The sequence below is a fragment of the Lepisma saccharinum genome, chromosome 24 (genome assembly GCF_977018435.1).
Source record: "Lepisma saccharinum chromosome 24, izLepSacc3.1, whole genome shotgun sequence".
NCBI classification, from domain to species: domain Eukaryota; kingdom Metazoa; phylum Arthropoda; class Insecta; order Zygentoma; family Lepismatidae; genus Lepisma; species Lepisma saccharinum.
Genome location: NC_139252.1, coordinates 46,300,705 through 46,327,468, shown reverse-complemented (window position 1 = coordinate 46,327,468; position 26,764 = coordinate 46,300,705). Strand labels below are relative to the sequence as shown.

General features: G+C 37.5%; 2 protein-coding genes across 3 annotated transcripts in view; one reads left to right on the top strand and one right to left on the bottom strand.

Moving 5' to 3' along the window:
• The first annotated feature begins 6 nt into the window (after positions 1-6).
• The window catches only part of Hrs (Hepatocyte growth factor regulated tyrosine kinase substrate), a 49,435-nt gene continuing 22,677 nt past the window's right edge, over positions 7-26,764 (top strand). The window contains exons 1-6 of one of the 2 annotated variants that reach the window (XM_083111042.1): positions 7-158; positions 9,060-9,144; positions 10,653-10,728; positions 18,054-18,242; positions 24,945-25,094; positions 25,641-25,765. In XM_083111042.1, the coding sequence (XP_082967168.1) occupies positions 122-158; positions 9,060-9,144; positions 10,653-10,728; positions 18,054-18,242; positions 24,945-25,094; positions 25,641-25,765 (662 nt within the window). In that variant the 5' untranslated portion in view covers positions 7-121. The remainder of the gene's footprint in view (positions 159-9,059; positions 9,145-10,652; positions 10,729-18,053; positions 18,243-24,944; positions 25,095-25,640; positions 25,766-26,764) is intronic. The other variant, XM_083111041.1, reaches the window with a different exon arrangement.
• LOC145977989 (uncharacterized) lies at positions 10,856-12,479 on the bottom strand. The gene has a single exon (XM_083110344.1). The coding sequence runs from the start codon at positions 12,346-12,348 to the stop codon at positions 11,098-11,100; it is 1,251 nt and encodes a 416-aa protein (XP_082966470.1). The 5' UTR covers positions 12,349-12,479; the 3' UTR covers positions 10,856-11,097.

Below are 26,764 nucleotides of genomic sequence, written 5' to 3'. Positions count from 1 at the left end.
CAGTAGTTCGCACATCAGACGTCATGTGTTTTAATGGATTCTGAGTCATCATCATCTGATGGTGATTGTCAAATGAAATTGGAGAGTAAAAGGACCTCTGTTTTGTACTGTGTAGCTCAAAATGTTTCGTTCGTCGTCGAACTTTGATAAACTTCTAGGTATGAACAATTTTATGCTATTGTGTAATAAATCAATGTGTTTCACTAATGTGAAGTAAAAATTGTAGTGGTAGGTCCATATTGGAATACAAATGCATGTACCATGGTTTGAGATTGCATTTTGGAGCAATGATTTTAGTAAAATGGACTTTATAATCACGGCCAACAGTTTCGTAATTTATGGAAAATATTAAGTGCGTAATGTAATTGGTAACACTTCCGGGAACGACTTAAGATGACCGGACCCCCCCTCCCATTTTCTTCATATTTGGCATACTCACTAATTGAGGCCTCCTGATCAGTAATCTGAAGTTAAAAGTTTTCGGAAACGTTTAGAAATTGCAATATAAGCTAAAGTAAGGCGTTAAATTTTGGAATGAAAACAATACCGGGAATTTCTCCATTTTGTTTGAAATTCGGCATACTTACTAAATTAGGGCTCCTAATCACGAATCTGAAGTTAACATTTGGCGCTCACGTGTCAAACTTGCAAAATAAGAGGGTCAGTCATCGCAACCGACAGTGCACAATTGCTCATTATTTATTGCAAGATTTTCCGTTTCGAATACTTAAAGAACGAAATATATATATTCCTGATATTACTACGACCCTAAAATTTAACTATGTTTCCTAACCTAACCTAGCCTAACCTAACCACGTGCCAATGGTTCGTGGGGCTAGCACCAATGGTCCGTGGGGCTAGCACCAATGGTCCGTGGGGCTAGCACCAATGGTCCGTGGGGCTAGCCATAATTCAGGAATTTCTATACGTGAGCGCCAAATTTTAAGTGCAGATTCGTGATTAGGAGACCCAAATTAGTAAGTATCCGAAATTTCAAACAAATTGGAGAAATTCCCTGTATTGTTAAATTATACAGTTTATTATATCAAAAGTGCTTATTTCTTGTTGTGCAGCATTCTACAGTGAGAAAATACCTCCGCGAACTTTCAAAATACTACAGAAACTCATTTCCGTAAGTAGTTTCTTCTGTAAAAATGAAGAAATGTGTCTCCCATATAACAGACATTTACCGTTGTGGAAGGTCAGGAAAATTTTCTCGCATAGTTCATTGAATTTTGCCGGTAAATCGTCTATTTTTCGATATAAATGTGTGACTGATGTACGAAAGCTGTTGCATCAATTTCCTTCTAGCCGGATGTTGCCTGTGTATGATGACGTAATCACGGTCAATGCCGGTCAGTGTTTCCAAACACTTATTTTTGTAACTGAAAGAGGTACGTTTCCGCAAATGGTTTGTGGAGCTATGCATTTTTTTCTAAACCAATTTTTAACTATTCTAACCTAAACGTGACCTAACCTAACCTAACCTTACCGGGAATGGTTTATGGGGCTATGCGTCAATGGTTTGTGGGGCTACGTAGGTATTTTTGGGTGCAGTGGGGTGGAAACTCTGCATGCCGAGTACGGTAGTGAAACTGTGACCACAATTTTGCGTGTTACCGAAGGCAAAAGAAACAAAGAAAACTTACTCGATATGTCGCAAATAGAGCTTATTTCCCCGTGAAATAATCTAAATGCCACCTTCAACAATGTTTCTCAATTCAGAATACGTAAGTACAAATATTCAAATTAAATGAACTAGCAAATTTGAGCCGTCTTGCGGATATAAGAAATTTGCCCTAACCTAACCACACGTAAATGGTTCGTGGGGCTAGTGTCAATGGTTCGCAATTATTTTGCAATTTCTAGATCCTGATACTACCACGACACCAAATTTTAATTATGTTTGCCTGACCTAACAGAAACTAACCTAACCACACGTCAATGGTTCGTGGGGCTAGCGCCAATGATTCGTGAGGCTACCATCAATGGTTTGCAATTTCTAGATGTTCCCGACAAATTTTAACTTCAGATTCGTCATTAGCAAGCCTCAATTAGTAATTGTGTCAAATATGAAGAAAATCTGAGAGGGGTCCAGTCATCTCAAGTCATACCCACTTCCGTATAGTGGAAACGGATTTCTTCATTTTTACAGAAGAAACTACTTTTGGAAATCACCTTCTGTATCATCGTTGAAGTTCCTCAATGTGTTTTCTTTTGCCGTGTAATATTTTTTAGCGTGAAATTTTTTTTATATAAAATATATCTTCGACACTCAATTCCTGGTGCTTCCATTTGCTTCTATACATCAAGGAAGGTCCGTGCGTTTAATGACGTAACAACCTGACAATGTTTCCAAACACACCTTTTTGTTGCAAATTTTTTTATTTTTCGAAAATTCAAATTATGCTTGCATAACTGAACCTAACCTAACCTTACCGGAAATAGTTTGTGCGGCTAACGTCAATGGTTTGTGTGGCTAACGTCAATGGTTTGTGTGGCTAACGTCAATGGTTTGTGGGTCTAACGTCGATGGTTTGTGGGGCTAACACCAATGGTTTGTGAGGCTAACGAGGTATTAGCATAATTTCAAATCCGGCCACAAAATTAGGTATTTTTCGGTGAAGATGGTTGGAAACACTGCATACACACTCCAAATCGACAAAACACTGCCACAACGAGCGATGAACCAGTACGCTATTGCCACATTGTGTGTTACAGAACTGGAAAAAGGAAAAACCGTGAGTACTCGTAAATTTAAAAAAATGGACATTATTTTCGTTAGAAATTCATTATTACACCTAAAGAAATGTTCTGCAATGTAGAATTGTATGTTAGCAATGTAAAAAAGTGCGAAATAAATGCTTTCTGCATGTTTCCACCGTACGGAAGTAGTACCATTTAATTATATTGCCGTGAATGGGAACTGTAGCTTTCCTTAAAACTTGAGGCAAATATAGTTACTCAATCACGGTCGGTATGTTTAAGACATCTGTGTTTTTTCAGATAGCTATGTTTAAACATTTTTTGTGTGTTAAGTCGTTTTGTGCCACTTTGGACTCTACGATGAAGAGTGAGTGATAATGTGATGAAATTAATGAAGGGACACACATAATACCCATGCTGGGACTCTAACCCGAAAACCTCGCTGATGAGATTGAACGTCGTCCACTTAACCGAGCTGTCTAAATTTTGTTGTTTTTATTTGAATGAAGCAGTTTTGTTCTGTACTTATGTTCATATATAAATGTATTTGGCCCAACTTCCGAATGCATCAGGCTTGACACTCATTTTGGCATGGTTTAATTTCTATTGATGTCTGTTAACATGTACTTCAGATGATTAGTAATTACTTACTGTGTATTTTCTGGAGAATGATCTTTCACTTTCTGAGAATCCTAATGTGCTTTTGTTTGCTAAAATCCATTCATTTACTGTTATCTTATGTACAAACTCCTGCTGCTAGGTCATGTGACGTGGGGTGCAAAAAAAAAAAGTATTACGTCCAGTGTTTGAAGTGGAAAATGTTAGCTCGAAAGATGTTTGGTTGAGCCTTCAGATTAACCGAAGCGATATTGACATGGTGTCAGACAGCTGGGGGGGGGGGGGGGGATATAAACCCCTCGGTAACAGTTCTGTATATCGGAAATACATTTCTTCATTTTTACATAAGAAAGTACTTACGGAAATGAGTTTCTCTAAGATTTCCAACGTTCGTGGAGATATTTTCTTTCATCGTGGAATCTATTTGACCGGGAAATCATGTATTTTTCAAGAGAAATATCTCACCGATGTACAAGTGCCGCCATTGCTTTTGCTAGGTGATGCTGCATACGTTTGATGATGTAACCCCCTGTCAGTGTTTGCAACACCAGTTTTTTTTAACTATGCTTGCCTAACCAAACCTAACCTAACCTTATCGGATATGGTTCGTGGGGCTATCTGTCAGCTACCCGTGCATAATGTACAATTTGCACACGTGACAAACACGATAGTAGGTATTTTTCGGTGAAGAAGTTAGGAAACACTGCATATCCACTACGGTAGTCAACCTCAGCCCGCCATATTGTGTGTTACAAAAGTGAAGAAATTAATCAAAAGAAGTACTCTGTATGTGAAAATTTGTTTCTTTTCGTGTAAAAAGCATAATGGCACCTTGAACTATGTTCCGCAATACACAATTGGTAAATACGAACCATGCGAAACACAAAATATCCGATTTTAATGTGTTTCCCCCCACACTTTGATCCAGAGGTGCAACACAACCACGATTTTGTCGGGGGGGGGGGGGGCAAGTACCAGGAGGATAAACATGTAATAGGAATAATAACAATGACATTATTGGCATTTTTCCTGGTATTTTTTCAACACGTTCAATTTCACACTAGCTAATAATGGAAAACAAGCACACAAACTGAAAAACAAATGATATATGTAAATTTCATGTAGAACATATGTTTTGCACATATGCAACATGATGGAATGTAAATTAACAAAATACAAATGGAACATGTTAACACAAAATTGTGCACGTATTCAATGTTTCTTTAATACATATATATTATTTTAATACATTATATAATCAATTTCATCCACCTCATAACAAACCAACAGAAAGAATGATATAAATTCTCTCTCACATGTGTGGGCTCCTTTTTCTCAAAACGAATGTATTTAAAAGAAAACTGTTTAGCAACAACAGTCTGAAGTACACATTTGGTCTTACTTCTCCCCAGTAATTTACAATGCATTACAGAAAAGAAACATCTTGCGAGCGAAGCTAGCAAGAAAATTTTTAGGTCCAATTTTTCAAACTTAAAACAATATATATTTAATAGGATGCAAATAATTTCACGGGGTGCCTTGGCATTCTCTCTGTTACAACTTTTTTCATTTAGATTGTTCAGTGTCCACGTCCGACTCCTGCCGTCTAGACTAGGGATGGCCAAACGGATCTGGATCCGGATCTCAAAGTGTCGGATCTGGATCTGGATCCGGATCCGAGAGTTTCGTATCTCAATCCCATTATAATATTACCACACCTTAAAAGGTATTATGATCTTCGATTACAAAGAAATTTTTCATTAGTCCTACAAGAAATTTTTTAAAGTGTTGTTCCTAAAATACTTTGCTATGCATCGGCTAACACACTCGTGCACAAAAATAATCTTACTTGTTTAACATAAAATGTCAGAGGTGATTTTGTAAATGCCATTAAAACGAATATGTATTCATTCGAATGTATTAGAAATGAAAACACACATAAATGTGAGACATTCCATTCCAGGATGAAACCTTTAACACATATAACAAGATAGAAATGTTATACAAAAATTATACAATTGTTCTACAGTTAGTTTTACAAATTAAAATAAAACATTATAATATATGCAGTGTTATATAAGTGTAAGACTAACAAGGGCGGTTATCTAAGTGTCCCCCTCCGATTTCTATGAAACTTGGCAGGCGTATAGTGGGGCCCAAAGGAAGAAATACTTGTTTTTTTTTGTTTCAGCTAAACAACGGTTTTAGGGGGCAAAACCCCCTCAAATGTCAAGATGAGGACAAATTGAAGTGAGGATATGACCCCTGTGTCCCCCTCCGATTTCCATGCTACTTGGCAGGTGTGTGTATAAACGGGCCCAAAGGAAGAAATACATGTTTTTTGTTTCGGTTAAAAAACTGTTTTAGGGGGCAACCCCCCCCTCAAAAGTCAAAATGAGGACAAATTGAAGTGAGGATCTGACCCCTGTGTCCCCCTCCGATTTCCATGATACTTGGCAGGTGTGTGTATAAACAGGCTCAAATGAAGAAATACGTGTTTTTTTTGTTTCGGCTAAAAAACTGTTATAGGGTCAACCCCCCCCCCCCTCAAATGTCAAGATGAGGACAAATTGAAGTGAGGATATGACCCCTGTGTCCCCCTCCGATTTCCATGCTACTTGGCAGGTGTGTGCAGGTGAAGAAATACGTGTTTTTTTTGTTTCAGCTAAAAAACTGTTTTACAGGGCAAAACCCACTCAATTGTCAAGATGAGGACAAATTGAAGTGGGGATCTGACGCCTGTGTCCCCCCTCCGATTTCCATGAAACTTGCCAGGTGTGTGTATAAACGGGCTCAAATGAAGAAATACATGTTTTTTGTTTCGGCTAAAAATCTGTTCTAGGGGGCAACCTCCCCTCAAATGTCAAGATGAGGACAAAGTAAAGTGGGGATCTGACCCCTATGTTCCCCTCCGATTTCCATGAAACGTGGCAGGTGTATAGAGGGGCCCAAAGGAAGAAATACGTGTTTTTTTTTTGTTTCGGCTAAAAAACTGTTTTAGGGGGCAAAACCCGCCTCAAATGTCAAGATGAGGACAAATTGACGTGGGGATCATCTGACCCCTGTGTCCCCCTCCGATTCCCACGAACTTTGACAGGTGTATAGAGAGGCCCTATGCCCACTGTTTCTTCCTATGCCATATTTACGTGGTTTCGGGGTCAGATCCCCACTTCAATTTCTCCTCATCTTGACATTTGAAGAGGGGGGCTCTATACACCTGCCAAGTTTCATGGAAATCGGAGGGGGAGACTTAGACCTCCCTTGTAAGTGTATTAATTAATTACTAGAGCCCGGAAGTTTGGCAAAATGCCTCTTTTTATCTACTGCATATATTGATAAATTTTTTCCGGATATACGTTTCTTATGTTGTTTCGAATGTTTTAGAAGCCTTTTCATTTTGCCTATTTTAATTATAATGCCTTTTTGCAATGAAATTTGACCATTTTTTTATAAAAATGTGTATATAAATTATTTTTCTCCCACAAAACGTTGCTGGCATTTATTTTTCTTCCGTTTATTATGTGAATAATTTTCGCCTTATTTAAGTAATATTGAACTCACGCATGTTTCAACATTGCTGAAGGAGAAAAGTGTGAGAAAAATGTATTTCATGCTCAGTTAGGATATTGCCTTTCGGTTAACATTTCCTTGTGCATGATTGACTGCTGAAGTGGACAGGTTGATTTCGAACACAAAGAAAATATTTCTGAAATCTCCCTCTCAAACCCGAAAATTTGAGGAAGTTGCGTCTGAGCTTAGTTTACCTCCGCAACCAGTCTTGACGAGATGGGGAACCTGGATATCAGCAGCTATATATTATGCTAACAACCTTGAAAAAATCAGTGAGGTGATAGATGTTCTTCCAGAAAATGAAGCGGCTTCAATTCTTGAAGTGGAAAAACTCCTGTGCTATTCAAGTTTATTTTTGCACATTATGGTGCATTGCCAGAGACAATTACAATTATAGCATCCATGAAAATCTTTGAGGAATCTATGCAGCAGATGATGGAAGTGCCAGGAGAAAAGGGGTCAGCTGTTGCGGAAAAGTGCAAACGGGTAGTGAGTGCAAATGAGGACTTGAAACAATTGAAAACAATTTGTGATATTCTAAAAGGTGAAAATGCTGTTACCAAAATGAGTCCAGCTACATTAGCTTGTTTTATGTATGCTCCAGTAACTTCTGTCGAAGTAGAAAGATCATTTTCTATTATGAAAAACATTCTCTCTGACAGACGACTATCAATGAATGTTGAGAACTTAAAAAAACACCTTGTAGTTATGTACAATCAAGACGGAGAAAATTGAAATGCTCTTCCCAATGTAGATTTTAACATTTTGCCAGAAATTATAGATAAAGTAAGCGACTTCCAAATGTGCCTTTTTTCAGTTTATTTGCCTTTTTCATTTTTAGTGCCTATTTTCCACATTATAAATGCCTTTTTGCCTGCCTATTTTAACGAAAATAAATGCCTGAACTTCCGGGCTCTATTAATTACAAATCGCGCACGCGTGCTATATATATATGTGTGTGTGTATGTATATTATATATATATGTATATTAGGAGGTAACAATATGTTATAAGCACATTCTTACTTTCCAAAGAAGCGCATGTGGGATGGCAAAACGGATCCGGATCCGGAACCAACCGGATCCGGATTTCGGATCCGCCAGGATCCGGATCTGGCCATCCCTAGTCTAGACTGGAAGAAAAGCAGATAATGCGTACGAAACTTATTTTTATTTGCATAAAATTTGAAATCAAGGGGGGCAATTGCACCTCTGTGCCCCCTTGCAGGTGCTCTTGGCCGTCTGAAAGGAAAATGCAAGAAATCTATAAAAACTAATTACATCTTGAGTATCGTTTTGTCCTGCTACTCTTAGATACTGCTATCCTTGCTTTTCTTCATTTCAATGTTGCCCCCCCCCCCCTGCCCTACAATTGGCTTCCGTCCTGCCTCCCCTGTGGTTGCGTCACTGGGTGCATATGATTTCACGGGGCACCATGGGATTCTCTGTTTTACAACTTCTTTCATTTACATCGATTGGCACCCCCTAGCTACAGGCCGGAACTTGATAAGAGTAATAAAAGTAGGGAATGCAAGTGAAGTGAGCAAGAAAATTTTACAAAATGTATTTCTATTTGCATAAAATTTGAAATTGAGAGGGGGGGGGCAATTGTCCCACTGTGCCCCCACCCTGTGGTTGCGCCACTGCTTCCAGCACTGATTATGTTCAGGGATTTATCCACATTCACCTCCAAATTTCATCAACACTTCTATGAACAACTTTATTTAAGGCCCAATTTATAGTCGTTTTGGCTCTGAATTTAGACCAAAATTGGCATGATTTATTTTCTTATAGTTTATGGTTATTACAAGCATAAGAAAACAGTTTTTCATTGTGATGTTTCCATTATGTAAAGGATTCTTTTTGTTTAGAAAATTACTAACCATTGTTATAACTGTATCTTTAGTCAAAATAAAAATAAATGTCTGATGAAAGGAGCGTGTGTTCTCCTGAAACGTCACAACGAAAAACTGTTTTCTTATGCTTGTAATAACGTAAACTACAAGAAAATAATTCTACAATGCAAGCAATGCGTACATAAAGGAAAGAAAAAAAAGGCGTGAAAGCAAAGTAAAATAAATCAATCAATCTATCATTTTATCATTAGCATTATTGTGTAGAAGAGTGCAAATTAATAAAATGACATTACTTTTACTTTATTTTACAGATAAAGCCACCAGCAATTTACGTTTGGAACCAGATTGGCCAGCCATATTACAGATTTGTGATCAGATTAGACAGGGAGATGTTCAGTACGTTAAATACGTTTTTTAAAAAAAATAGTTAAATATTAATAATGGTTCTGGTATTAAAAGAAGTGTTATATACAATCATAAGCTGACTTAGAGGCAATTTTATTTATTTGTATGTCATTCATGAAACATATAATAGCATTTACAAGTAGCAGGATTTCTTCTTGCATAGCATACTTTCTTCAAAAGTGTTCTGCCAGAACTGTATAAAAATAAATTTTAAGGTAAGAGTGACACAATTAAACAATGATTCTTTATTGTCTGAATTAGAGTTGGTGAAATATTATTTGATAACTTAATTTTTTTACAGACAAAATGTAGATTTTAGAAACGCATGTATTGTATATTTGCAATCTGAAGATGTTCTTTCAAACAATGTACAGCATGTTGCTCTTCACTGATATATAAATTTGACCATCAAGGTTGACATTTTTCTGGAATTTTTCATCTGGAAATTAACCTCCAATGAGCAGGTAAATTAAAAACAAACTGAAAGGGCAAGAAGGTGGATCGTACAGCACTCGTAGTGGAATGATTGACAACTTGCCATATTTCAGAGCCTAATAAGCAGCACTGTCAATCTAAAACACATACATGGAAGGAAACCACTCTGTGCAATTACAATTCTATATAGTAATGCCATATATTATTGTGTAAGATGCAAATACAATACATATGAAAATATGCAATATCTACAGACTGAAACGTAAAATGGATACACGTGCTGACAGACCTGCCTAAGCAATTACAAATATCGTATAACAGTGCAACATGTACGTGTACATCATTGTTCACTTACCAAAAAGAATAAATAATCTTATTCTGCAAAATAATAAAATGCAGTTATCACATTCAATCGAACATCATTTTAATGTGACAATAATCGTAAAAGGTAAAAAAGGTAAAGTGTTCCCCTGTGCATAGCACCACGCCATGAAAGCGTATAGGGGGTGTGGGGGTAACGCCCCACACTTTAATCGTAGAAACATAAAATGTCAGCCTAGGCAGTTTCAGCCCATAATCATTATTTAAATATTCACATATCTCTGTAAGATATACAAAACTGCATTTTAACATGGAGATGATGACTATGTTCACTTTTTTAAAAATTTCACTTTGTCTTTTACTTCATGATACATATTTGAGCGTCCACTACCATAGACAAATGACAGAAATATGTACTAGTAATAGGGTTAGAGAGTTCAAGTGTATTTCGCTCGAGCAGTAGACCTATCAAATCTGTGTGCCATCTAACACTGCTTGTGCAAACTATTTGCCGCTTGAGAGACAAACTCCATTGCAGTACTCTTACACACACCCACAGACACATGCTCTCTCTGGAATCTCAGCTTTTATGTTTCCCAGGCAGGCCGAGGTGAAAAACTTAAAATATCAGGAAAACGTTAGATCTAGGAAAAATTTTGTAGCAGTTGTCTATGTTGAGAACATGAGGATTGAATGTATAGTATAGTAATAGCGTGAGATGTGAACTTTGTTCTTACTTGCAGGCCAAAATATGCTCTGACGGCAATTAAAAAGAAATTGTACCATGCAAATCCACATGTTGCCACGTTTGGATTGCAGGTGAGTTTAATTTACTTGCAAGATATTAGTGTTAGGTTTACAATTGCAAATCATTGCAATTATCTAAGAGAAAAAGTGATGCGAGACAAGCATAATGCAAATAAAGGTTTAAGCTAGAATGGATTACTTTATTCAAGTTCATAGGCAACACACTGTGTGAGATTTATATATAAACACTTGTTATAAAGCAATCATACTGGGTAATTGAGATACATATTTAAGGATATATACATGTACACTTTAGGACTGAAACATGTTAAATTTTGAATATGCAATAAATTGTGTTTACTTGGGGCAATGTAGGAAACACATGGGGTGAATGATCTTTCTACTTTTTTGAACGCGATTTCCGTCTTGACTTTTTTCCCTCTAGTGATCTGTCTTTTGAGCGACATCTCTGGTGCTTTGACGTTGGGTTGCATCCGTGCCTTGAGTTTCCGCTTGGTTTGTGTTTTCCTTTTGCTCTTGGTTTGTGCTTTTCTTTGCTTCTTGATCGTTGCTTTGTTGGCTTGGTACCGATTTTGCATTTGTATCACATTTGGACGATCTTGGTTTCGACGAGCTTCCCGCCTTGCCTCGTGTCTTTCTTTCCGAATGGTGCTTGGAGGGTTTGTCTTTCTTGTCGGACTGGCGTTTGTGAGATTTATGTTTTGAAGGACTTCTAGATCTTGATTTGCGTCTGCAGCTGCATTCTCCTTTGGAACTATGCCGTGAGTGTCTTCTTGATTTGTGTTTAGACCTACCTTCCCTACTCTCTGCTCTACGCTTTATTCGTTTCCTGTCTTTTGACTTGTGATGTGATTTCCCACGTTCTTCGGAATCTCCTCTGTGTTTGTGCTTCGTTCTTTCTGCTCTTTTCGGTGATCTGTGTTTAGACTTTGACCTGTCCCTCTTACCTCTCTCTCCACAGATTTTTTTGAAGCGCTTCTTATCTTTACCGTGCTCCGAAGACTTTCGTTGATGCTTCTTTTCTTTGGAGTGAGACCTAGACCTGCTTCTGGAACTCGATTCTGATCTTTCCCTTTTGCGCTTCTCTCCACGTCTTTCTTTCGAGTGCTTTTTACCCTTTGACTTAGATCGGTGGGTCTTTCTCTTTGAGCTGCAGGGGCACGATTTTCCTTTCTTCTTTTCCAGTGCCCTCTTCTCGGAGCTCCTTTTCGGAGAGTGTTTCTTTGTAGGTTTGTGACCACGCTTCTCTGGCCTGCATCTGGACTTTTCTTTGTCGCCGTCTCTGTGCTTCTTGTTCCTGCTTGAACTCCGGTGACGTCGTATGCCACTTATGGGTGACAGCTTGTGTTTTCTGAGCCTCTTCATTCTTTTCTCCCATGGTTCACCACATTTTGGCATCTGCTCAGGTTCCGAAAGTTCGTGGGATGCATTCTTCTTGTGCATCACAAGGAGCTTCTTCGTAAGCTTGTACCTTCCATGCTTGGATGTCAGGATTCCGTCCAGAACCTCTTGCTCTAAGCTTTGATGAACTGCGTTTGCCAACACTGTTTTGGAGACATTTGACTTGTATTCGCTGTGAATGTAGTTGGTGACATCTACTGCTGAGGAACCATGTGGATCCTTTAAATGCAATATGGCTTTAAGAACAACTCTAGAAAACTTATGGTACATTGTGGAACAGATAATTTTGACGTGTATCCAAAATAAGAAGTAATAAACATGAACTGACAGCTAATTTAGATACATGTTGAACCAAAACAAAAGGAAATCCTTGTTAGATTAATTTCTGTTATTTTGATCCATGGATACACTGTTTTGATATTGTATTGTTGGCATTGTTCAGTTTTAAGTTTCCATGATTAAATCAATCCAACAATGATCCCAAATGTATTATTCTTTAATTTTTTGAAGGCTATTATTACAGATGATACATTGGCAATGATAAATAAAACTATTAAATGTTATATAGCATTGCGTGCATTTAACAATTAAGAAAAATTAAGATGAGATAACTTGAATGACTGAAGACAGTTTATTTTATATAATTTTTACAACCATTAGTTATGCAAAATTCAAACATGTAACTGAATACTTTGTAATCTCATGATATCTACTCACTGGGAATGCCTTGAATGCCAGTAATTATGCATGAACAACTCGTGAATTTTCTTCACAGATGTATAAAATAAACTGTAACTGTGGGGAGGTGTCACTTTATTTTAGATGTCGAAAAGGCAGGCAATCACTATTTACTCTTCCCTTTATGAACTATTTATTATCTCTTGGGTGTTTAGATTTCTAAGGGGAATGTGATCACTTCTTTTAAAGTGGTGATCAGCATGAACACTTCATTGACTGACAGATTTTTGTTATTTCTTGATGACACAGAATGAGAGTGCAAGGCACACTACCTTGGTATAATAGCTATGTGTAGAATTTACAATCCTGTGTTGTAGAGTGGTAAGTTTCATATGCTTCAAGAACAGTGTATCCTCGTTAATGGAGAATTGTTATTCTTGTTCATTGCCTCGTGTATTATGGTTGACATCAGTTCCATGTGGTGCACCCTGGTAACTGCAGTGTTGGAGGCCAACAGCCAGGCTGTGTGTGGCCTGTTGTGACTGTCATCTTTTTATAACATTCACAATTAAGTTACATTAATGATAAAAATCTTTGATAAGAAGAAAGACATTTCATTATCACTGTTACTGTTCTAATTATGTATTATGGGATATAGGGTAATATACATCAATTCGTAAGTAGATTTCAGTATTTTTCTTTCTTAAAACAAATAATATATTTGTTTTAGTTGCTAATACAAAACTAACAGCAACAATTATGGCGACCTTCAGCCAGGATTCGTGAATATATAGTGTGGAAGTTATCTTCTGATTACTTTAAATAATGGATCGTAAACAACATTCTTACAACTTAAGAACGGGAGTTTTCTTAAGATCCGATGTCGTCGATAGTTTCAGGGAAAATGAAACTATTGAAGAAAATGCTGACCCAATGAAGAATATTATTTGTTGCAGTAACATTGAAGCAGATTCTCGTCTTGTGAAGTGCAATAGCTGCAATAAATGGGAACATTTGGAGTGCAGAGGTTTGACTGTAATGCACTGGGTAATATTTAGTTCTTCTAATGAAAGCTATTTTTGTAAATCTTGTAAACCAGATTTTGATCCTTTTTTGTTAAAGTCTTATACAAGTACAGTGAATCCAAACTTGGACAAGATTATTGCTGCATTTCAAGTTACGGTTACCCAAAGTTTGCAGCAAAATAATGAAAATCTTCAAGAAAAGTTGCAACAGAACATTCGCTGTGAATTACAACAAAATAATGAAATGTTGCAAAAGGAGTTGCAAAAGGATATGCAACAAAATAATGAAATGTTGCAAAAGGAGTTGCAAAAGGAGTTGCAAAAGGATATGCAACAAAATAATGAAATGTTGCAAAAGGAGTTGCAAAAGGAGTTGCAAAAGGACATGCAACAAAATAATGAAATGTTGCAAAAGGAGTTGCAAAAGGAGTTGCAAAAGGATATGCAACAAAATAACGAAATGTTGCAAAAGGAGTTGCAACAAAATAATGAAATGTTACAAAGGGAATTGCAACAAAATAATGAAAATCTGGAAGAGAAGTTTCAAGCCATTCGAAATGAATTACAGCAGCATAATGTTAGGTTTAACGGCCGGCTTGATCATATTGAACATTCGTTACAAGATGTTGCCCAAACTTGTCAAAATGTTAGCAGTGAGTTGAGGTGTAAATTGGATGAAGGTATTAGTACAATGCATGTCGAAGTTTCAGATATTCAAGAACAAATGAAGAGTCATGACGGAAAGTTGGCAAGGTTGGAAGTCTGCAATGAGGAAATTATGGAGAAATTTACTCAACATGAGGTTAGGTTTGAAACATTAAATGCGGAATTAGATAGAATGAAGGTAGTTCAGACTGCTACATGTAGCTCTGAAACCTTGGTAAATGACCTTAGAGATAGGGTTATTTCTTTGGAGCAAGGCAATGCCATCAGCAACAGTGTTGCTAACGAAACTTTGAATGGAAGACGAGAACTGAGCGCAGAGGATGGAAATAGTAAACAAACTGAGCATGTGGCTTGTCAAACAAATAACGCAAATTCAAATCGAAGATCACGAAATGTTAAATTTCGGGATAGTGTTCGAAGTGACAAACGTGGTGTTGGTTCTTCCGGTTATGATTCATCTGATATTGATGTACCTGTAATTACTAAACGTAAATCAGGTCAGAACGCTTCTTTGGGAACTAATTTTAACTACAGGCTTTCCAATACATCTTATTTGTGGGATCCTCCATCACGTGACGAATCACCTGCTCATTTCACTACACATCCGTTGGCCAATAGGGACTTCGCACTTTCGGAGAATACAAATAGAGTGCATTACAATGAACCTTGTTCTACTAACCATTATGGTTATGGAAGTCCTCTGAATGCCAGTTTTCATAATGAAACTCAGTGTTGTACAACGAAAGCTTATTCAAATAATCCAATTTCACAAATGTGTTTTCAGCATACACCTTCATGTGAGAAGCCATTATATACTGTGGCTGGTAATACAAATGCTACAACTTCAATGAGTCCGATGTTTTGTAATCAAAATTACATTCCCAGAAATGACATTTTGAATGATCCAACTAACATTGCTTCTAAGAATTCTCAGTCTCCAAATTTTGAATCAAACCAGTTTTGTAAACCTGCGCGTGCAGAATGTAATACAAATATTTCTGCAAGAAACCAATTTGGAGAATGCCCGGGTAAAGTTATTCGTGTAAATGAGCTAAGCCAGTTACCACGTTTTGGAGGTGACGTCTCGAAACAATCAGCTAGGGAGTTTATAGACCAGCTGACAACAATGTTAAATTTGATTGGTGTATCTTCTCAATATCGCCTGCAAGTTATTCACAAATGTTTCTACAATACTGCAGCGTATTGGTTCAATAGTGAAAGACGGAATTTCTCATCATATGATGATTTTGTGTGCAAGTTTCTTGAACAATTTGCTTCGAATGATTTGTTAGAAAGCCAACTGACAGTTTTGCGTTCTCGTAAATACAACACATCTTCTGGTTTATCATTAGAAGCGTACGCATTGAAGGTATATTCATCTTATTGCAACCTTGTAGAAAAGCCTAAACAAGCTGAGATAATAAGAGTAATTCTGAAGCAATTGCCAGAAACAGTTTCTAAGAATGTGGGTTGCCACGAAATTTCCAACCTTAAACAATTAACACAAAAACTCAGGGCAATAGACTTATATTCTAGTGATAAAACCAAATCTTTGTCACTACCTGGTGATTATATAAGTGGGGAGTACAACTCGAATAGGTTCGAAAAATCTAGGCATTTTGTAAGGCAAGTGTCTATGGAAAATAAGTCATGCAGCGATTCATCTACCCAAACAGTAGCTTCAGAGAGACTTATGGGCCAACCAGCTGCTAGGAATCCCAGAAACAACTATAGGCAATCTGGAGCTAATCAAGAGAGCTATAGGCGACAAGGTAACGATCGAAGTTTGTACTTTCATAATAATAATCGAAGAACAAACACTCAAAGGAACGCTAGTAATAGCAATAATACAGATGCACCTAGATACAACAGGAATAGAAGATTTCAAAGTCCGACCAATACAGAATTGCGAGGTGACTCCATTAACACTAACTCAGAGATTTCAGCAAGGAACAATGGACATTTCCGAAATGGAATGAATTGCAATGACATTAGTTTAAATCAAGAATGTTCTTCAGTAAATAATGTTACTAGTGGGAGCCCTGTGAGAACATTAAACAATTACACGCCGATTTGATCTTGGGAGCACCATTTTTGTGGAAGTACAAGGCTATAATTAATTATCGTATGTCTACTGTTGAACTAATCCATTTAAGTGGTCAGGAAGTATCGGCTCCTTTTGTTCAGAGTTCCACAAATAATACTTGGTCGTTACATTATGTAGCTGGATCTTATAAACCTTTTACATTTGAATCTTCTCATGTGGATGATTGTGTTTATGTAGCTTCTAAAGAAGATATTCATAAGAAAGTTTATGGCAACGAATATTGTGAAGCTGAAGTTGATGATTTATTTAATTTATTGCTCAAATACCAAATGTATTATTTAATATTTGGGTTACTTAGAAATATTGCTTTGCTTAAAGGAAGTTAAGAACAATTTTGTTAACTTGGCGTCTTTAGATGGACCAAAGATAAAATGTAGATCTAATTTGCAAAATATCAAACTGTTACGCAACGCTAATGAAGAATGCGCAAGGGTAACAACGTAGTTTTGAATTGATTGTCATTCTTTGAAAGATTTGTTATAGTATTAAATGTTGTTTTGAATGTTGAATATTTTAAAGTTATGTAACTGTTCAATGTGTATATTTAAAATCTTGTATCTTGTTAAGCCATCAAAGTATGATGTCTATATTTCTTCACCCCAGGAGGGGAGATTATTGTGACTGTCATCTTTTTATAACATTCACAATTAAGTTACATTAATGATAAAAATCTTTGATAAGAAGAAAGACATTTCATTATCACTGTTACTGTTCTAATTATGTATTATGGGATATAGGGTAATATACATCAATTCGTAAGTAGATTTCAGTATTTTTCTTTCTTAAAACAAATAATATATTTGTTTTAGTTGCTAATACAAAACTAACAGCAACACTGTGTTTTGTCTTTGTGTGTGCTGAGTGCCATGTTACAGCTCTGGCTTTTAACGTAGATTCCCCTGCATATAGCACTCTGTCAAGAAGGCACATTTGCAGGATGTGGGGGTAGGGCCCCACATATTCTCGATCGTGGCCATTCTGGAGGTGTTGTGATCAGCACCATGCTCAGGCCACTTTTATACCCTGGGTTTCCCCCAGGTGCCCATTGATTTGAGGCTGGGTGAGCCTCGGAGCTTCTTTATGTGGGGACAAGGCTGGAATAATTCCTACTAGATCGCTCATCCTGGGAATCGAACCTGGGTCTCCCATGTGGCAGTCAGATGCCCTACTGAATAGACCACCATGGCTCCTTAATATAGGAGAGGTGGTTTTTTGTCCACAGGCATATATGTTGAATTTTCTTATGGCCACATGTAATGAGATGGGTGCAAATACTCAAGTACTGACGCACCCAAAATTTTCATTTCAATTTATCAATTAAGCCTCTTGTATTTGATCATTCAGTTGCATTCCTGCAATTTTCCTCCAGAGGTAAAAAAGTGGCAAAATAAACAAAAAACCATAGCTAATGTGTTTGTTAATTTGCAAGCAAACTACTCTGTTTGTTTTAACTGATAATCATCCTTACCAAAGCTTGAATTTTGAATTTATTCTTATAGGTTCTTGAATCCTGTGTGAAAAACTGTGGAAGCTTGATCCACGATGAAATTGCAACCAAGCAGTTCATGGAACAACTGCGAGACCTGGTCAAATCAACCAGTCATGAAAATGTGAAGAACAAGGTTTTGGAGTTGCTTCAAGCTTGGGCATATGCCTTCAGGAATAGCCCCAAGTACAGATTGGTGCAGGTGAGCAGAACCATTTTTTTTTTTGGGGGGGGGGAGGTTGTGTTGGCTTTTTATTGCCACAAACTGTAATTTACTGCACATGATTTGAATACATTTTTCTGTAATACAAGCTACATCTATCTCCTGCAAATTAAAAGTCACCTGAAAATGTGAAGATTGCACTCAATCAGTGGGTGTAACCTTATTCTGCTCTTTTTTTCTCTAGGGATATCTAGTCAGGGTGGCGACAGACCTGGAAAACCTGGAAAACCGGGAAAGGTCAGGGAATTTGAGGGGTCAAAAAAAGTCAGGGAAATGTCAGGGAATTTCGTCTTCATTGACTTCCAACACTCTTTTGACGAAAATTGTTATAACTTGGGCACAATGGGAGCAATCTACTTCGGATAACTTTTGTTTTACAGCTAAAACATCACCGCATGCAACGGTGTACAATTTAGAACACCGGACAGAGGAAGGGAGGCTTGGGGGGGGGGGCACGTCCCCCGAATTTCAATGGAAAAAAAATCAGGAGTTTGCCCCCTCTTCTCCCGCTATTTTGGGGAGAAGGCACGAACTTTAGTATTCTTGTCAAAGAATGGACATTTCTCAAGAGAATGAAACATGTTTTATGTTCTTGGGTGCCATACAAGTTGAATAATAAGCCAAAATGTGAATTTTGTTTTTACGAAAAATAGGTAATTTGCATTTTTGGAGGAAATTTGTTATAACTTGGGCACTAAGGGAGCAATCTACTTCGGATATGTTTTGTTTTGCATATAAAACATCATAGCATGCAACCGTGTACAATTCAGAACACCGAACCTTGGAAGGGAGGTTTGGGGGGGGGGGGGGGCGACCCCCGAATTTCAATGGAAAAAAAACAAAAATCTGGAGTTCGCTACATTCTTTTCAAAGAATGGACATTTCTCAAGAGAATGAAACATGTTTCATGTTCTTGGGTGCCATACAAGTTGAATAATAAGCCAAAATGTGAATTTTGTTTTTACGAAAAATAGGTAATTTGCATTTTTGGAGGAAAATTGTTATAACTCGGGCACTAAGGGAGCAATCTACTTCGGATATGTTTTGTTTTGCAGATAAAACATCATAGCATGCAACCGTGTACAAAAGGGGGTTTGGGGGGAGCGACTACCGAATTTCAATGGAAAAAAAACATAAATATCTGGAGTTTACCCCCTCTTCTCCCGCTATTTGGGAAGAAGGCGCGAACTTTAGTATTCTTTTCAAAGAATAGACATTTCTCAAGAGAATGAAACATGTTTCATGTTCTTTGGTGCCATACAAGTTGAATAATATGCCAAAATGTGTGTTTTTTTGTTGTTTTTTTTTTTTTTTTTACGAAAAATACGTAATTTGCATGTTTGGAGGAAAATCGTTATAACTCGGCTACTATGGGAGCAATCTACTTCGGATAAGTTTTGGTTTGCAGCTAAAACATCATAGCATGCAACCGTGTACAATTCAGAACACCGAACTGAGGAAGGGGGGTTTGGGGGTGCGACCACTGAATTTCAATGAAAAAAACATAAAAATCTGGAGTTTACCTCCTCTTCTCCCGCTATTTTGGGGAGAAGGCGCAAACCTTAGTATTCTCTTCAAAGAATGGACGTTTCCAAAGAGATTGAAACATGTTTTATGTTCCTGGGTGCCATACAAGTTGAATGATGAGCCAAAATGTGAAACTCTGTTCGGAAATGTGGCATGGATATGTTGCGGAGAGGGGGGAGGTTGGTCATCAATATGAATTTCCCAGGCTTGTTCCAGACCTGTGTCAGAGTTTCCACCCAAACATAAGAGTATGAAGGTCCAAAAAGCACTTTCATTTTGTAATCAACACCATGATACCATATGGTATCATCGGGGCAGTACGACCTTACTCTGATGATACTCATCGGAGGAGTAAAGGTTAAGCCTCTAAATATTACATGGAAAATGCATTGAATTATCATTTTTCCTTGTCCATATGGGAGTAGTAAGGGGACTTGTCAACAGATGGAGGCGATAAGAGTGGGTGGCGCCGTCCGATAGTTGTCGGACGTCGTAGTAAGGCATTTTGTTGGGCAAACTGAAGGAACATGGAAACAAATATGTACCATTGATACATACGATTTTTGTTGAATATCGCCACCCGACAAAGTATCTCACTACAACATTCGACAGAAATTGCATGGACTGCAACATCGAACAAATATCGCATGCATAAACAAGAAGAGCTTTAGACTGCAAATATGCTGCTGGAATTTTATTACTCTTCTGGCTCACTTCACCTTATTGAATGTAGCAGTCCTTACGAAGGCTTTCTTTTATCACCCTGACGTATTACTGATTTCGCACAAGTTAACATACGTTTACAATGACATTGCAATATTCTTAGATATCAAGAAGAATCCAACTAAACGGGATATATATTGAATACTATCACGAAAAAGCAAAACATAAATCTACATTGGTGAACGTTATAAAAATTGGCAAGTGCATGCTCCCTACCTCAAATTTACTGCAACACTAGTATTGCAATGAAATTAACGCCACTCTCTGTCCTGTCTGTTTAATCTCGCGAGAGATGATCTTAAATCTCTCACTGAGTGAAGTTAATGTCCAATATTATGAAATAAAATACTAATAATAAATACGTAAATATTTTAATATCATACTTACTCGAATCATTCAGGCATAACAGCAAATCACTTCCTTCAAGAATTGACTTTTCTCTGCCAGCCCTGCTAAATTTTCACTTTCCATCTACTGATTTATACGAGGGGCGGCCAGAAAGTAATTTCCAATTAGTAGGTACATTGATTTTTCGCAAACGACTTTATGAGAGCTGCAATCTTTAACCTAGAACTGCCCTAAACCGCCTGCATTGCAACTGAACCAGATTACAGCTACATGCCACTTCTTCCTGCCTTCCTGCCTGCATGTGTGTGTGTCGCTCTCCGACCACTAGTGCTGCGTATAGGCACCATTGGAGCTTTTTCCAGGATGCCCCTCGTATATGAACTTTCAGAAGCTTTTATTATTAGAGTGTTCCTGTTTTAATGTGTTGGTTAGCTAAATCAGGTACATATACAACGCAATTCTATAAATTCCTTGTGTTAAATTTCTAATACTTACGTACCCTTTTCGTCAGCATTAAAGGTATAACTGCATGTTGTCAGTTTCACAGCACTTCACTTGGATATACTGTACTGAAGCAGAAATCCCATCGATAATCTAAGGAAATATGACACTTTCTTTTGTTTGATTCAGTTGTTTCACTTATATGCAAGAGTTAAGTTGTTTGGTTTACACAGAAGAGAAAAGTAACTTTGTGCATTGAAAAATGAGTCCGCACTCATAGTTTTTGCAAGCAGAGGGTTCCAAACCTCAGTGGAAATATCAACATATAATGCCGAGAATGTATAAGGAGATTGATAAATTACAAATTGTATTTCTTAATCAATCACTCTTCACTCTTATCTCATTTAGTCGTAACTTTAAAAATAATCAAGTATTTTATTCTAAACTTACTGCGTATGACAAAATTCCATAATCCTTCCTTAGCTTGTGAATTGTAATAATTTTCCAAATTCACTATTTTGCAGTTTGAATTCAAATCATAGAGATTAGAGAAATTAAGTCAATTTAATAGAAGATAATATTGGTACTTGGCAAAACAATACGTGGATCTGTATGAGTTTATTATTTCCATTTGCAAAAACATCGATTTAGTTTAGTTTGTAATTGTCAGGGAAAAATGTAAATTTTGTCCTGGAAAACCTGGAAAAGTCAGGGAATTTCATTTCTGCTTGTTTGTAGCCACCCTGCTAGTGTAGCGTGATGTCGGGTATGGCACGGGATCGAGTCATGCGGGGACGTACCTCAGATAAATAAGACAGGTCTTTAGTTTTGATTTAGCTAACCACCTCTACCCTTAAGGAAGCTGATGAAGAATTGTCGGGAACCTGTGTTGTTCAACGCTACTCACCCCTTGCTGTAGAACTGGCCCTCGGCTACTGGCATTGGCGACGGTAGTATGGTGACAGGTGCCCGCTGGAGAGATCGATTTTGGCAATAAGAGGCGGCAGGCAAGTTTGGCGACTTGATTCTATGGAGTGCTGATTCTCCGGACTCTGGTTGGCTTTGGCTAATGTTCCTCCGGAGTCCAGATTGCTTCTTGGGCTTCTGGCTTGTTACCGCCTCGTAAAGTCGCAATCTCTCAACTGGCAGTCGTCATCGCGTTGACCAATTTGCTGGTAATTGTGGAGCAAAGTGTGAGATCGATTTACCATCTCCAGGGGTTTTATACTGTTGAATTGAGTCACGACTTGGTGGACTTTGCACCTCCAGCTGTACACCTAGGGTATCCCTGTATGCAGATGGAAATATACAATGGAGGTGCACTCACCGCTGGCGAGGGCTGGTGCCTTGATGACTGTGCAGAGCCGAGTGGAAAATTCTTGTTGCTCGGCTCTGCATACGGTGGAATGTGGGGTGAAAGAGCGTTCAACTTGTGAGCTTCAGAGTGATGTTTTAGGAAAATTGATGTTTCTACCTGTATGCTCCCAATTCCTTTATCACAGTTGGTAGGTAGGCACTGGCTCTCACAGTCTGTAGCACCACAGGTTATTTTTTTTTTTAATATGACAGTTCCAGTCATCAACATGTCGAAGCATGAATCAATGATGCTGCTGATGTGAAGAAATAGAAAGAATTGTATATGAAGGAAAGTGTATTAAAGCACAGTACGGAATAATAAAATAATAGTATCAACAGTTGCATAAGATCAATAAGATGGCACAATAATGAAAACATTGATTTTGGAATAAATAAGAATATGTTCTGCTAATTTAAAATAGTTTCCAGGTCACCACTTCGTGATTTTTCATGTTGCCTGTGAAACAGTCTTGCATTCAATCACTACAGATTCCATTTCCTGTTTGTTCAAATATTTGCTCTTTGTATATGTTGAAGATTGTAAATAGTATTGCTTTCCGCTCCTCATTTGTTTATATTTTACTCCCGCTGGGAGCTTCTTGCAAGAACGTGGAATTCTGGGAGCGTGATATTCTAACACATCGGCATGGTGCATGTCGGCTCGTGGCAGCGGGAAGAACATTTTTCAGCTAGCCTATCGGATGTGGGCTTTTGTGTATTTCTTCAGTGTGCAAACGCATTTAATTACTGTATAATGCCAAGTGAATTAAAGGACTTGTATCATATACGAATTTGTTGCTATATCCGTTGTTCCAGCCCTATGGTAAGGTATTCAATATGGTGTCATCCCCAGAGGTGCTAGTTTTCTTTCATGGTGCAACCTGGAAGGAATCTACAGACAGTATAGACACAGGTATAATAGAAATAGTAATAATAATTGAACTTCAAATTATTTCTGCTGCATGGTACCATAAGGCATATATTTCTTGAAGTGAAAATTACTTGTACAACATGGAGTTTGTACATTCATTTCCATGATCATCATTCATATTATTTTTACACTTTAAACTGTAGGTCCAGTCCCGATTAGCCTTACGGTGTATAAAGTGGACTTAAAACACCAAATCAATCAATTTACATCGATATACTCTTCGAGAATAAATGCACAAATGCTTTTTGCTGCTACTGGTAGTATTATGTGTAAATATTATATGACATTATGTATGCTGGTTCATTAAGTTTTCAACTTTTGCTCTCCCAACAAAAGTTCCCAGGTTCTAGTCCCAGACTCCGCATAGGTGTTCTTTGTGAGTGTCCCTTCATCAATCATTACTCATCCTCATTGTGGTTGGCCAAAAGTGGCAGTAAAGTGATGTGAGAATAATAATACAAATACAAAAACCTCAAGTAATTCATAAAGTATATATGCATTGTGAACTGAAATACTGCATTTCAAATGTTCTTTTTCTTCTTGTTCCCCATTATGGATAAAATAACTAATTTGCACAGATAGAATTGTGTGATTCTTCATGTCTATGTTGACTTGTCATGCCCTCATCTTCCCGTGTATAGATTCATGGATTTCTGTGGTGGATAGTAGCCAAGAAATTATCAATAAGCTTGAGGATGTAGTATGGCTTCATGATTGGAGAAATCTGTGTCACGACGTGGCAGTCACGTTAGGCATTATGTGGCTTCTGGGTTTGTCCCACCCATTACAGAAACTCTCTTCATTCATTGATCAGGAAAAAATATTTCAGATTGAATGTATTTGTTAAATGATTATGTAATACATGTAATCATTTATTAATAAGTTTAACTAAGTAGTAACTGATTATTCAAGTACTAAACTGAAATAGTGTGGAAGTATGTAGTGCGTTATTGTTACTAGTGTGAGTGTACCTTCTGTGTAATCTTAAGTCGACAGTGATGCAAGAGATGAACAGGTCCTCTTTTGTTATCGGCACATGTAGGCATATTTGTTTGCCAGTAAGAGTACCAATCTGATATATCTATAAATCTATAAATAGCCTTAATTTAGTGTAAAATTCTACACATGAGTGTAAGCATGTAATTCAAGTCCTGATTTTGTAAATTATGTGTCGAAATATGCAGTTTCATTTTCAAATGCAAAGAAATCTCCGATAAGTGAGCCAGGTTTGATCCTTGCTGGAGGTGCTTTGCAAAGTCGTTGAACTCCATTTTTAACTGTAGGTCAAGTTCCAAGTATCCTGTACGAGCATGACAGGGACTTGAAGTTTTAGTATTTAATCTCTCTTCCCTCAGGACACTTTCAATGTGATGAAGATGGAAGGCTACAAGTTCCCCTCATTGAAGGAGAGTGATGCTATGTTCTCCGCTGACACTGCTCCGGAATGGGCGGATGGGGATGTTTGCCATCGCTGTCGAGTCCAATTCAGCATGGTCCAGAGAAAGGTAACGGATACATTTGTTCCATACTTTGAATCGGTGTCTGTTATTGTTATTCAGGTCACTAATAAAAGATTGCTACATGATAAAGGATAAAAATAAGTCCCAACATCAGAACACAAATAGTTAAATGCTATTTGGCTTTATAATGAATGAGTCCTTCATCAACTGTCACATTATCTATCAGAGAAAGGTCTGGTGAAGATTGGATTCTCTAAACACTTCTAACTGATGGTGAATTGTGAACATACTCTAATAATAGAAGGTTCTAATCTTGAAAGAGAAGCATAAAGCAATTTAAAATAACCAATAATTCCAATACAAAATGCATGTTAATTAAAAATAAATCCTCTTAAAGGTAAAATAGATAAAACTACAGAATTACATTTCATAAATATGTGAAAGTAAATTATTAAACCAAATTGCAATATCTCCGTGCATACTTGTAGCAGATTTAATTGTTCTCTTGTCACTGTTCTAAGTGTGGTACTAGCCTAATCAATGTGTCATTTCTTAACACACGAATGTAATTGTTTCTCTCTCTCTCACCAGCATCACTGCAGAGCATGTGGCCAAGTGTTCTGTGCACAGTGTTCTGCCAAAACTTCTACATTGCCGAAATTTGGTATTGAAAAAGAAGTACGAGTGTGTGAGGCATGTTTCGAGAAGTTCAACAAGTAAGTTGGCTTTTAACTTTAATCTTCAGAATATTTTGGCAACTTGTTTATGGTTATAGATTTCATTATATACTGATACATCAAGTTCATGGAATTTATGGTTATTATTGGCATGTCTGTTGGATGCATGAAACACAGCCATTTTATGTATGGATAATATCTTTCTTGAACCTTAAATTGTGCATTATTTCTTTTACTTATTTTGTATATGCAAAAAAATCTGTAAATATGAAAGATTATATACTTGGTAGAAATGTAAGTAGTAAAGGATTGCATGAAACTTTCTTGGAATTAGTATCTACACAGTGTGCAGGATAAAAAAATTACTGTTTATTTTTATTGAGCATTGTATAAAAACACCTTAACCTATGATTATGAAAGCACATACATATTGGGACCCCAGGACTCGTCATACATTTAAAGTCCCAGTATAGTTATGCACAGTTATCCCATTATACATAAAATATTGGTTCAGTTTTAAAAGTTTTCTGTGTTAAACGTTCTTTAGACACAGTCTGTGTGAAGAATGCACAACAGAGGCTCTATTGTACTTTGAAATAAACATTTTTACATTGCCACTATGGCCGCGGTGGCTCAGTTGGTATGGCCACGGTGGCTCAGTCGGTAACGCGTCTGACTACCATTCTAAAGGTCTCGGGTTCGATCCCCGGCCGGTTCAAATCCGGGAACTTTTCTAACGATGGAAGCGGCCCCGGCGCCCACCCAGTATCGAATAACATGGGTACCTGGGGGAAACCCTTGCGAATAAAGGTGGTCAGGGCCATGATGCTGATCACATCACCCCCACTCACGACCGGATCAAGAAAGTGTGGGATGTTACCCCCACACCCCCTATACGCCTTCATGGCGTGGTGCTATGAACAGGAGAGCACTTTACCTTTTTTTTTACCATTATGTAGATATCCGATCATGACAAATGTTAATCTTGGAGTCGATTCTTTCAACATTGGTTTTATTAAGGTACTCATGTTTTCCGCA

Bases quoted from the DNA above. Each gene is read 5' to 3' on its own strand.
- LOC145977989 (XM_083110344.1), bottom strand. From the start codon at position 12,348: ATGTACCATAAGTTTTCTAGAGTTGTTCTTAAAGCCATATTGCATTTA.